The sequence below is a fragment of the Melanotaenia boesemani genome, chromosome 18 (genome assembly GCF_017639745.1).
Source record: "Melanotaenia boesemani isolate fMelBoe1 chromosome 18, fMelBoe1.pri, whole genome shotgun sequence".
In the NCBI taxonomy this organism is placed as follows: Eukaryota; Metazoa; Chordata; class Actinopteri; order Atheriniformes; family Melanotaeniidae; genus Melanotaenia; species Melanotaenia boesemani.
Genome location: NC_055699.1, coordinates 3558171 through 3571844, shown reverse-complemented (window position 1 = coordinate 3571844; position 13674 = coordinate 3558171). Strand labels below are relative to the sequence as shown.

At 40.0% G+C, this 13674-nt stretch overlaps 1 protein-coding gene across 2 annotated transcripts in view; it reads left to right on the top strand.

Moving 5' to 3' along the window:
- The window catches only part of tnk2a (tyrosine kinase, non-receptor, 2a), a 28495-nt gene that overhangs the window by 4610 nt on the left and 10211 nt on the right, over nt 1-13674 (top strand). The window contains exons 1-14 of one of the 2 annotated variants that reach the window (XM_041968797.1): nt 1685-2257; nt 6062-6224; nt 6390-6460; nt 7885-8091; nt 8173-8322; nt 8547-8642; nt 9233-9414; nt 9510-9636; nt 9770-9916; nt 11068-11162; nt 11530-11724; nt 12957-13048; nt 13147-13191; nt 13286-13521. In XM_041968797.1, coding sequence (XP_041824731.1) covers nt 2159-2257; nt 6062-6224; nt 6390-6460; nt 7885-8091; nt 8173-8322; nt 8547-8642; nt 9233-9414; nt 9510-9636; nt 9770-9916; nt 11068-11162; nt 11530-11724; nt 12957-13048; nt 13147-13191; nt 13286-13521 — 1905 coding nt within the window. In that variant the 5' untranslated portion in view covers nt 1685-2158. Of the gene's footprint in view, nt 1-1684; nt 2258-6061; nt 6225-6389; nt 6461-7884; nt 8092-8172; nt 8323-8546; nt 8643-9232; nt 9415-9509; nt 9637-9769; nt 9917-11067; nt 11163-11529; nt 11725-12956; nt 13049-13146; nt 13192-13285; nt 13522-13674 lie in introns of those variants that run through there. The other variant, XM_041968798.1, reaches the window with a different exon arrangement.

Below are 13674 nucleotides of genomic sequence, written 5' to 3'. Positions count from 1 at the left end.
ACACACAGACACACACTGTCATACATGAAGCCACACACACACATGAAGTGCTCAGTCACATAGCCTACATGTGCTGCAGCCCCCTGCTGCAGTTTACGCACCAGTTAGCCTGTCTTTGCTGTCACGTGTTGCTAATGGTAGCGGCCACGCTTTGCTTCTCTTACCACAAGAAAGACAGTACTAAACATACAAAAATATAAAGTTTTATACAGACAATCTTTCACGTATTTTCAACTGATTTTATAAGTATAGGGAAAAAAATCCACCAGAACAGCTCATTGAATCCAAGTTTATCCTGGAATTTTGGTGAAAATTACATGAAAGGTCTGCTGATGATGAAAAGAATGCTGATGATGCACAAATTAATGAAGTATATACTTATCAAATTACTTTTGAGGATGTCCGTAGCAATATCCTCATGCCTCATTAATCTGTCTCATGGCTTACCACTTAAGTATTAATCATGTGAAGGAGGGAAGATGGCAGAGAGGGAAGCCTCAGAACTACAGCTGTACATTTCTGTGGAAAGAGACTTACAAAGTGGATGTTATACACAACCCTCATATTTACAGCAGTACCTCCATTTGCTTTAAGAGAAATTAGGTTAATAAACAAATTTGCTCCAAATACAATGCTGCAAATAAAAAAAGACACATCAGCCACATGGTACTGAAGCTGTTCAGTTGTATCTTGTTCTCTTCATTCATGAAAACTGATTTAATACAGTGCCTTGTGATGATTAACCCCCCCTACCCCACCGATATTTGTATTTTTTCTTACATTTTGCAGCTTTACACCCAGAAATTCAAATGGATTTATGCCCCTACCCCTTTAAAAGTAAAAAGGAACAAAAATTAATTTTCTAAAACAATTTGCCGTTTTACCATCCATGATTCCTTCAATTTGGACTAATTTACCATTCAGAGAGAAAATTAGTTTGTCTCATATGCCTCCAAGCTTTAAATGTAGTTTCTTGTTTTATATATATATATATATATATATTAGGGCTGGGCTCGTTAACGTGTTACTTAATTAACAGCGTTTTTTTTTTATTTATTTTTTTATTGTGCATTAACTTTTTTTTTTTTCTTCTAAAGTTCTTGCTCACTGGCTCTGAACACAGAAACCACATGCAGAGGCTGCAGTCCAATGCTTCTTTCTTTATGTCTTGTCCTGCTGCAGCATGCGTCTGATTACTGCAGAGAGACGCATCAGAGAGCAAGTTTATCAATGAAGAGACGTTTTCTGCTGGGCTCTGAAGAAAGAAGGAAAAGAATCGACATTTCTTAAGCGACACTTTGTCTGTCTGTCAAAAAAAAAAAAAAAAAAAAAAAAAAAAAAAAAATATATATATATATATATATATATATATATATATATATATATATATATATATTATCACGTGCCAGCAATTTCCAGTCATAGAAATTAGAGGAAATCAGCACCTTCCCATAATATCTGCTGATACCTGCCACTCCTGCTGTATTCAGTTAAATCAGTCATAGTAATCAATTCAAAGCTTTCACTACATCTTATTTCCTCCTTCGGTAATGGTCTACTTGTTGGAACTGAGCATTGTTGCTGTACCATATGCATGTCAGCATCACTTTAAATGCATGCTGGGAACTGTCTCCACATCTTTTCTCTTTGGTCTTAACATCCATCCATTTTCCCATCCATCTGTCCACCAATTTGTATCTCCATTGTCTCCCCTCCTTCCTCTAAGATCTGTCTCTCATGCTCTTATTAGGGCTGCTAAATTATTTAACATCAGATTGTGGGCTCGGCTCCTGAGCCAGGAGCAGATGGAGAGGAGAGGAGGAAACGCTGGAGAGAGGAGGGGAAGTATGGAGGTGTCCGATGCTGCAGGGAGCCGTGAATCAGCAGGGAGCAAAAAGAGCAGTGGGAGGGAGGACGGAGCGAGTTTATAGATAGCTTAAGGTAATACGACAGGAGGGAGCGGCATCAAATGCCCCCCGTCAGTGAGTTTGTGTTCGGGTGTGTGCATCGATTGAACACAGAAGGTCATGGAGCTGAGAGGAGATTAGCGCATTAGACTTGGAGCTGGAGGAAGCACGGCGGCACAGCTAACGCCTTCTTTGAATAACTGAGGTACAGGGAAGCCGCAAACAACAAGGACAAGAGGAGCTCTTACAGTATGGGGGAGAGCTATATGTACCAGCGACTCTCCTACGCCAGAGGAGAGGGGGAGGGGGAGGATGAAGAGGAGAGAAACAGGAGTGTCAAGGGACAAATGGTAAAGCCTGAAGTTGTGGGTGAATGTGCAATATCTGTGTGATGAACGACTGTATAGTGTGATCAGGCGTGTGTTTGTGAGTGTGTGAGCATTTCTGTGATCATGTGTTCATATTGGGCTGCACCTGCTCAATCTTTTCTTTTATTATAAACCCTTAAGTCAAACAAACACGTGTCACATACTGGAGGTCTGCCTGTGTCGAAGTCTGGTCAATCAAAAACAGAATTATTCATCCAGCGTAAAAATAACATGAACGTTGTTGTAAATGTGGTTTAATTTTCTGCTGATGAGCTAATTAATTAAACAGCAACATTTTTTCCCTGTTTTAGTCTTCCAGTCATGCGTTGACCACTGATAAACATGTAGAATGACTTAATTTACAAACACAATTTTACCCATAAAGCTGATGATAAATGACAATTCCAACTCATAAAAGAAATCTTTTAAATAATTTGAGTAGATTTTCTGTTGTGAAATATTCCTCTTTGAACACACTTTCATGGTCATATAACATGAAAAAATTTTAATTATGAAGTGACCATGATGTAAGTTGATTAAAAAAGTGACATTTCTTGTTTCACCCATCCTTAAATTGGGTCTAACTCTGAAAAATGGGCTTTAAAAATATATTTACTGTCTCTAAATATAAACCTAACCTGTAAAATCCTGTAAAAGCTTGTGTTTAGTATGATTAAACTAAACAAATACTTTCTTGATTAATCTGCGAGGTATTGTGAATAAAGAAGGGGGGCCAGTAGAAAATATGTATCCCAGCTGATCACAAGATGGGACGTATTTACAGATGACTAATATTTTTCATTGCAGCAGTTTTTCCCCACCTACATTCCTAAGACAGAAAAAAGGTCCAAAATAAATAAATAATTCCATGGCTTCAGTGCTCGACAAACATAAGAAATATTCATGGTGTTTTTTTTTTAACTTTCACCCCTTAAATGCCAGATTTTGTAATTAAAACTTGATTTCAGAATGAGACAAAAATCACAAAAAGTGAATAATGTTTTTTAATAATAATGATTGTCAAATGTTTTCTTTGGGTGGGATTATCTGAGCCTGAGTTTAAGTGTCAAAAACTAGCATCGACACTGATTTTGTTGCATTTTTACTTATGGTGTAATGTCAAATTATGTACTAAGTCCCACACCTTTTACCCGAAGACATGAAAAACATGCAGTAATATATAATGTCATAGAAATATTTTAACTTTTTTTGTCATAGGTACTATCATTGGCCTCAGTGCTCAACAAACATAACAAATATTCATGGTGTTTCTGAACTTTGACCCCTTAAATGCCAGATTTTGATTCAGAATGAGACAAAAAACACAAAAAGAGGGGGTTGTGCTGAAATTAGCACCCCTGCCACAAAAAGCACCTTTAAGACCTATTCTATTCTACAGTCATTTAGCAGACGCTTTTATCCAAGCGACTTCCATTTGAGAGTAAGAACTTACATTTGAGAGTATTCATTACTAAACTGACTGAATGTCAAAAGAATCTAACGGACTCGTGATCTTCACCACCCTTATGATTAGCTACATCCACCAAACGCGCAACATAAGCTAGTTGTCATGTTCAGGGTGTACTCTCAAATGCAGGGGTGTATTCTGCGGCTCCGCCCACACCTCCATCTTGTTATGTTTCTATTGGCTCTGCTTGGGGAAATAACTGACCTGTCCCATCCTGGCAAACTGGGATGAAAAGAACCTCAGTCTAAGTGAGACAGAAGGTATTTTTAGTGCTAACACCCATGTAAACAAAGCTAGACTAGCAAGCTTTTTTCTGGACAGTTGATGTGGATTAAAATAGTTTTTGCAAGATAGTCCATGTTTGTGCACAATACAGATAATCTACAGTTTGTAGTTAACCTACACCCTCAACATGCACACAGACACACGTTCTGTGTTGCAGGGACATTTCAATGTCAGGGCTGCCTTTGAATGAGCAGACACATACACACTAATTTCTCAACACACATGCATATTTGCATGCTATGAATGACTTAATTGTCCATGTCAGAACTACTAACACCTTATGGAAAACCAATGAAAGTCAGACACTGCTTTTCAACCATGCTGCAACAGAATTATTTAAAAACATAAACTAATGAAACAGGCCTGGACAAAAATGATGGTACCCTTTGACTTAATATTTTGTTGCACAACCTTTTGTGGCAATCACTGAAATCAAACGATTCCTGTAACTGTCAGTGAGACTTCTGCACTTCTCAGCAGATATTTTGGCCACTCCTCATAAGCAAACTGCTCCAGTTGTCTCAGGTTTGAAGGGAGTTTTCCAGACGGCATGTTTCAGCTCCTTCCAAAGATGCTCAATAGGATTTAGGTCAGGGCTCATAGAAGCCACTTTAGAATAGTCCAGTGTTTTTAGCTGTGTTGTGAGTCATTGTCCTGTTGCAAGACCCATGACCTGAGACCAAGCTTTCTGACACTGGCCAGCACATTTCTCTCTAGAATCCCTTGATAGTCTTGCGATTTCATTGTACCTGCACAGATTCAAGACACCCTGTGTCAGATGCAGCAAAGCAGCCCCAGAACATAACAGAACCTCCTCCATGTTCCACAGTAGGGACGGTGTTCTTTTCTTCATATGCTTCATTTTTCCATCTGTAAACATAGAGCTGATGTGTCTTGGCAAAAAGTTCCATTTTTGTCTCATCTGTCCATTGAACATTCTCCCAGAAGCTTTGTGGCTTGTCCACATGTAATTTGGCTTTTTTATGGTTTGTTTTTAACAATGGTTCCTCCTTGGTCGTCTCCCATTAAGTCCACTTTGGCTCAAACAAGGACGGATGGTGCGATCTGACACTGATGTTCCTTGAGCTTGAAGTTCACCTTTAATCTCTTTAGAAGTTTTTCTGGGCTCTTTTGTTACCGTTCGTATTATCCTTCTCTTTGATTTGTCATCAGTTTTCCTCCTGTGGCCACGTCCAGGGAGGTTGGCTACAGTCCCATGGATCTTAAATTTCTGAATAATATGTGTAACTGTAGTCACAGGAACATCGAGCTGCTTGGAGATGGTCTTATAGCCTTTACCTTTAACATGCTGGTCTATAATTTTCTTTCTAATCTCCTGAGACAACTCTTTCCTTTGCTTCCTCTGGTCCATGTTGAGTGTGGTACACACCATGTCACCAAACAGCACAGGTGTGTTGGTGCAGGGATACATGGAAAACCTGCTGGATTGCGGCCCTCGTAGGACCGAATTGAGTAGCCCTGCTCTATGTACACAAGCTTTCACAATGGCTAATTTTTATATATAAAACTATTCTTGGCCTACTTCCTTTATATCTTTCTATCTATATGTCCAAGAAACAGACTCATTATAGGCTTCGCTCTCATTCTGGTGCACAGATGGCGGCCCCAAGTGAAAACAGAACTTGGGAAAAAGGTTTTTAAATATGCTGCTCCTTCCACTTGGAATAACTTTCAAACTGATTTGAAAGGTCTTTCTGGGGGAGTTTAAGTCTATTCTAAGGGCTCAAGAAGAAAAATCTCTCTGTAAATGTGACTGTTTTTAAACCTCCTGGTATTATTCAACCCACGCTGTATTTCATGGACCTAATGTTGGCTGCTACCTTTGTTTTACATGTTTTGTGTTACTTCTTGTGTTTTGAAAGTTGATCAAATCTCTTGAAAAAGAGATTTCTAATCTCAGTGAGGCTTTTTTTTGGGTTAAATAAAGCAGAACTAATTAAATATCAGATTGTGTCCTCCTACGAACAGTGTTTTGATGCAGGTGAAATGTGTGTGTGTGTGTGTGTGTGCAGATGCAGGGTGAAGAGGGCACAGAGTGGCTGCTGGAGCTGCTGACTGATGTGCAGCTGCAGCAATACTTCCTGCGGATCCGAGACGAACTCAACGTCACACGACTTTCCCACTTCGACTATGTCAAGAATGAAGATTTGGAGAAAATTGGCATGGGACGCCCTGGTGGGTCTTACACCCGGAAGCAGCTGTAGAGATTTCCATTGTTTCATTCATCTTAAAATTCTGTCTCTAAACCAGTTATCCTACAAACTCTTGACATTATTAGTGGAAATTCAAGAGGATTAGTGCTTTTATTAAAGTTTTCAGGATGTGTTTGTGTTGGTTCAGGTCAGAGGAGGCTTTGGGAGGCGGTCAAGAGGAGAAGAGCCCTTTACAAACGCAAGTCCTGGATGAGCAAGGTACAGTACCACCTCTGACCTGCAGATAACTTACACAGTAAGACAGAAATGGTTTGTCACATGATGATCTGGTAATCTGACACTGACAAGCTCAGACCCACATGTTTCTTTGGTTTATACGCACTCACACATTTACAGGATGACTTCGTACAATACCACTAAATAATTAGATATTATTACTATTACTATTATAAATAGTTATTATAATAACTTAAACCCTTTCCTACATTTATTTTCCACCGCTATGATGTGCAGCAGATTCTCATGTCATCCCATTTTCACTGCTCCAACTAATCCAGTTTGAAAGTTTGCATTTTATTTCCGTATTCGTAAATCCACCATGATTACTGAAACCCATGAAACCCAAAATTAACATATAAATATGTAGTTTTGAACAGCAGACTTTGGCTTTTAGGTGCTTATTTCAGGCACAGAGAAAGTTTAAAGTCTAGAAAAAAACATGTAATATTCACCATTAAAACACTTATAACATCATTATTTTCCCTTGATGAAAATATGGGACTTTAAATTTACTTGTTTAATTCAAAAAATTCATTTATTTTTCTTTTAAGATAATTAAATATGACTTATAATGAATAACTGAGCAATTTAAAAGTATTTCAGCCCTTTATCACACTATTAAATACCTCACTGTAAACTTAAAAAAAATATTTATGGTGTAAATAAATATAAATAAATTTTCCTTCTGCGCTGAGGACGTTGATTGAAAGCCACCTACTGCAGATCAAACTTAACTGGAATAATTATTGGTACCAAATTCATTGACAAAACCACCAAATACATCTGCCTCAGTGTTGTAACCCTCCCTGGTTTCATCCCCTCACTTTCACTACCTCAGTATCGTCTTTGACCATAACCTCCCTTTTGAGCAGTACATAAACCAAATAACCAGAACAGCATTCTTCCATCTGAAGAACACCCCCCTCTCCACCCATCATTCCTGGTTTCATCTCATCCAGACTCGACTACTGCAACAGTATCCTGTCCAACTCATCACATAAAGTTTTAAACAAGCTCCAGTACATGCAAAACTCTGCTGCTCGCCTCCTCCTCTCCTGTGTTCCACAAACTCCGCTGGCTTTCTGTTTCAGTGTAGTCACTTTAAAATTGTCCTTCTCACTTTTAAATGACCTGACTCGTTCCGATCAGACTGACCTCCTTCATTGCCATACACCATCTTTCCATTCCTCTCATGACCCACTGGAAATCTCCCCCAAAAGTCATCTGTGTCAGCTCTGACCTGATAAAGTTCAAAATACTCTTAAAAACTCACCTTTTCAAGGATGTTTTGTTTATTTTAAACTTCCATCATGTTACTATGATGCATTGTTGCAGTTATGTTTTAGATCCACAAATGAATCATAAATGAATCAACCTGTTAAAAGTTTCTTCTGGACCCGCAGGTGTTTCCAGTAAAACGACCGGACTCCGACCCCCAGCAGCCTGTTCCTCAGGGGGCGTCGTCTGGCGCCGGTCCAGTCAGTACCGAGCCGGGCGCCTCGCTCACCTGCCTGATCAGAGACTCCGAGCTGCAGCTGTTCGAGCGGCTCGGAGATGGAACATTTGGGGTGGTGCGACGAGGAGAGTGGACCGGACCCAACGGCAGAGTGGTGAGATGAGGAGAGACATAGAAGTAAATTAGTGGACGTGTTTTTGGAGGGTAGCAGGCATTGTCATGACTTTGTCTCCAGTTGTCAGTAGCAGTGAAGTGTCTGAAGGCAGGCGTGCTGGACTCAGACGGCCTGGATGATTTCATCAGGGAGGTGAACGCCATGCACTCACTGAGCCATCAGAACCTCATCCGCCTGTATGGGATCGTCCTCACACAGCCCATGAAGATGGTAAATACACAATTTATTATTTTTTCTGTATTAATAAATATAATAATATAATATAGGATAAACTGTTTTTAGTGTTCATATTAAATCAGCCTGGTTAAACCTGCAGACGCTGCTGTGCTTTCCTGCTACTGAGGAGATTAATTCATATAGTCCCACAATGTATGAAATGAAGCAGAAGATTTACAGATTTATGTGCACAAGACTTATTTTTTCCCTTGGTTTAGGTGGCTGAGCTGGCTCCTCTGGGTTCTCTGCTGGATCGCCTCAGAAAACGTCAGGGTCACATCCTCATCTCGATGCTGTGCAACTACGCCGTACAGGTCAGAGGAAATGAAGAAAAAATGCTTCTATTCATCGCAGATTCTGACCGATCAGTCAGAAGTAAAAATCAAATCGCATTTAAATTATGTGACGTATGTATAGAAACAAAGATACAGCAAGCCACTCCACCCCACGACCCCAGAGACTGTGCAGGGTCCCCCAAACACCCGGAGTAGAGCGGTCACCATGACAGTGCAAACTGAGCAGGCATAGGTGCAGGTGTGGGGGATCCTCACGAGAAAAACACTTGAGTTAAAAAGTAAAAACAGATAGATCTAACAATTAACAACTAAAAGGCCAGTACCAGAGGACCTCGGGGTCTGAGAGGCTTCATAGCTTACATTCATTTAGCAGAGGCTTTTCTGGTTAGGCGTAGCATTAAGTAGTGTCTTGCCTAAGGACCCAACTGGAAGGGGTTAATATTCTCCCCTGTGGGGTTTGAACTCTAGTCTGCTGTACGGGAGACCGATGCCCTGCCAAGTGAACCAGCTGCCAGCAACTTAAAGCATGTCAGATAAATAAGAAGGATCTAGTTCATTAAGAAATGGTCTCATCTCACATTTTACATGACCTGTTTGTGTCTGTGCAGGTAGCGTGCGGGATGGCCTACCTGGAGCAGAAGCGTTTCCTCCACAGAGACCTGGCCGCCCGCAATGTTCTATTGTCCACCAATGAAACGGTGAAGATCGGAGACTTTGGCCTGATGAGGGCGCTGCCCACACATACTGACCAGTACATCATGGAGGAAGGCCACAAAATCCCTTTCCCATGGTGAGGAGAACAGGTTGCAACTTTTTTTTTCTTTCCTTCATCCCACTTATCTCATAATCACTTCTCTCATGATCTCTGCATCGCTATCTCTCCAGGTGCGCGCCAGAGTCCCTGAAGTCTCGAACTTTCTCTCATGCATCTGACACCTGGATGTTTGGCGTCACCCTGTGGGAGATGTTCACTCACGGACAGGAGCCATGGCTGGGCCTAAATGGAAGCCAGGTGCCTCTTTTTTCCATTTTACTAGAAGGAAATTTGTGATTTGAGCAGAAAATGTCATTCTTACATGTATCTCAGCTTTCTGAGAAAACCTACCACTAAAACGAGCTGAAACATTTCATGTGTATGTCTGCAGATCCTCCATAAAGTGGACGTTGAGGCTGAGAGGCTGTGCAAGCCTGATGACTGTCCTCAGGACATCTACAATGTCATGCTGCAGTGCTGGAGCCCCAAACCAGAAGACAGGCCCACCTTCATCGCTCTCAGAGACTTCCTGCTTGAGGTAACACAGTTTTTTTTAAACAGTAACCTCATGAATCTCAGCAGATGCAGAGATTGGGAAGTTGATGGTTTTGTGGGAATCCTGCTCTTTTAAGGGGGTCGTACATACTAACAATGCTAAAATCTCTAAAATGATATCTCAAGCCATTTCTGTTTAACGTAGTCACACACCAAACATTTCTGCCAACTGCAAGTGGAAAATAACTTTTTATTTAAACACTTCAGACACTGAAAAAACCCTTTGGTTTGATTTAAAAAAGAACAAAAAGCTGAATGTTTACTCTGGAATATGGGCCAAGAAAGGAGTGGAGATTTGCAAATGTTGCAACCAGCCACAAAAAAAAAAAAAAAAAAAAAAAAGAAAAGAAAACACTTAATCAGCTTTCTGGTATTTTTTTGTATTTCAAACTCAAGCAAAGTGAATCATAACAATAAAAAAACTAGCTTACAGTGTTCTGAAATTTAAGCAGAGGTTGTGCATCAGTAATCTGGTCCAGCACGTGAATCTGAACTGTTTATTTGTAGAAATATTGTTTTAGAGGGAGGGAACTGCTTCCATCCCAGCATGCAGCACAACCAGGTTTTGTTCAAATGAAGGATTCATACAGTTTTTAAAAAAAAACAAAAAAAACAGGTTAAAGGTTTTGTATCAGTTTGTTTGTTTATGAACATATGATGATTATGTGCAACAATAACAAGGATTTTCTAATGTCAGAGTGAATTACTGCAGGTTCAATGTAACTATGGTGTTATGAGATTAATGCAGCTAAGGTTAGTGTGTTCTTTCAAGGAGATTTAAAATTTTATAATTTCCCTTTCCCAGGTATCATAATCATTCTTATTTATTATTTAACAATAGCACAGGACTAAATTGATTGCTCTCAGATAAATGTAAAGCCGAAGGCAGCAAAAAAAGTGAAATACGCCTTCAACACTGCAGTGAAAACCCTGCTTTTAAAGCATCGAGGAGATTTTCCTTAAAACAGCTGAGTGAACTTTGCAGAAGCAAGTGTTTTTTCTTTTTGTCCATTGTCACATATTATAGAATGAATGATTCAGCTGAGAGGGAACAGAGTATTTCTTCCATGTCTGCATAGTGCTTCTGTTCCTGCTGATGGCAGTGATAATACAGGGAATGTTTGTCTTCTGCAGACCATGCCAACAGACATGAGAGCTCTGCAGGACTTCGAAGAGGAAGACAAGCTCCAGATTAAAATGGACGACGTCATTACCATCATCGAGGGAAGGTCAGTGTGTAACCTTTATTTTTTAATCAACTCAGGGCTAAAAGACTGTTGCACTAAACTCAGTCTGGTACAAAAAAGCAAATAGCAGAAAGTAATCTTTCAGCACAGAATCATTTTCTTTCATGCAGTTCAGGCGAACACACGTACCTCTTGTTGACACTGGATTCCTTGCATAGTGGAAAATTGCTGACTCACTGTGGAAATAGTGTGCTCAGTCTTTGTGTGTGCTTGTCTGAATTGTGTTTTCCTTCTGTGACCTCCCAAATTTGAAAGCCAGATTCCCACAACCTTGAGACACATCTTTTTGTCTCAAACAGCTGATTACACTTCGCTTTTGTGCCTGTTTTTTGTATTGGTGTGTTTGCAGGGCAGAGCATTATTGGTGGCGAGGTCAGAACAGGCGGACGCTGCGTGTCGGTCAGTTTCCTCGTCATGTGGTGACTTCGGTCGCCGGTCTATCCGCCCAGGACATCAGCCGACCACTGAAACACTCCTTCATTCACACTGGACACGGAGACACAGACCCTAACAGGAGCTGGGGACACGCAGACCGAATAGACAGGTTAACAACACACGACACGAGCTCAGACCTAATGGAGAGTTTAATTTTATTGTAAATTGTTTCATATCCTGCTTTTTTTCCCTCTTTTTCTACTTCAGGAAAAAGCATAATTAAACAGATCATGACATTTATTTAAGAATTCACACCACCCTTCTTTGATGTACAACAAAGAACAAATCATACTGACTTATCTGTACTACTACTAAACCTCTGTTCCAGTTGTTTCTGTTTCCATATATCCAACTGGCCTCATACATTTATTGTAAACTTGGCATTCACAGCCAAAATTAAGTTAAAACACAAAAATGCCCACAAATAAAAACCATGTATTTACTTGGTTGCACCATCAGGAGTGTGAAAATGACCTTTTGACACATGCAGACAATATAAAAGCTGAAATTAAATCAGCTTATTTGGTTATGAGCTGTTTGTTTTAGACAGTTACATCTGTCTAATTTTGCCATATTAGAAAAGATTAGGTGCAAATGATAATAATAATAATAATAGCATTTATGTGCTCATGAAGTCAAAAGAGCTTGAACATTTTTTTCCATTCAAGTTATTAAAACATAAAAATCAGGTCAGACAAGACAGATGGGTGAAAACCAAAAGACAGAAAAACAGGGTTTGGGAAATTACCAAAGCGTGTTTTAGAGATCATTTAAAGAAATAAAGGCAACTTGTTCCAGAGCCTCAACAGCACAGTCCTGTCTTACGTCTAACAAGGGGACAAGCAAAAGGCTTCAACCCCTGGAGCTCAGAGTGCATGAGGGCTCATAAAAGTGTAGCTTCGCTTTAATGTAGTTGAAGCAAAAACTGGAGCATGTAATGTTTCTTTTTGAAAAAGTATGATCATATAAAAACATCTGTTACATCCCAGAAATTAAATTAAACGGGTTTTTTCTGAGCTGAAGACTTCTGTGCTGTTTAGCACTGATTTTACTGCAGCTTCCCAGCAGAGGGCAGCAGAAGCCCACATGTAGTAACACATAGCTCAGTGATTGATAAAGAAAAACTCTTCATTGTCCCACATTGGCTACAAAACTCAACGAGTCCTTTATCAGCTGTTACAGTAGCAGAGTGTCGGTACATCTGCAGTAAACAACTTTAATTACTCCAGTCATGTTCAGTATCTATGTTTATTTAAAGCTGCAACTTCATTTAAATATATTAAATATGCACTTTTTTGTCTCTGCAAACTGATATTAAAATGAAGTTATGTATTTCTGTAGTTTGTATTTAGGGAATCCCATGGACCCGCCTGATGTCCTAGGATTCGATTCTGGCATTGCAAGACCCACCAAACTCCCCAACCGTGCAAAAAGTAAGTTTTCTTCTCTTATTTAATATCGCTTTTGAGGAAATGTGAGTTCATTCCTCTTCAGTAAATATAAGCTGAAGGTTTTAATCTGTCCTTAACAGAGCAACCACCCCCTCGTCCACCCCAGCCTGCAGTTCTGCTCAAGAGTAAGTTTTTCTTCTCCGTTCTCAGCGCTCTTTGCAACCCACAATCTGACCTTTAAGCAGATATTAATGTTCTGGTGTTTGCATGTATCTCTAGAGCCATTATATGACCTGGTGATGGACGATTACGATGACGAGGATGACGCCAGCACTTCATCTGGGCTAAAGAAGCTGGGAGCGTCTCTAGGTCTGAAGCTTCGACCGTGGGAGGGGACAGGTGTTCGCGCAGCCAAAAGTGAGGTGTCACTCATCGACTTCACTGATGACAGCTTCAGCTCAACCACACCCTCTCCGCTCATGGAAACACATCAAGCAGACGAGGACACACTGAAGGTAGAGTTGTGTCTAGGTCAGACTGCCCTCACAAATGCCCAGTTCCAGTGCTTTAAAAGCTAAGAAATGTTTGATTTTTCATTGTCAGAGAGACACTTTTTGAAACAACTTTAAAAGCATGGTTTATAGATTTTTTTTCTCCAAATGAAATGC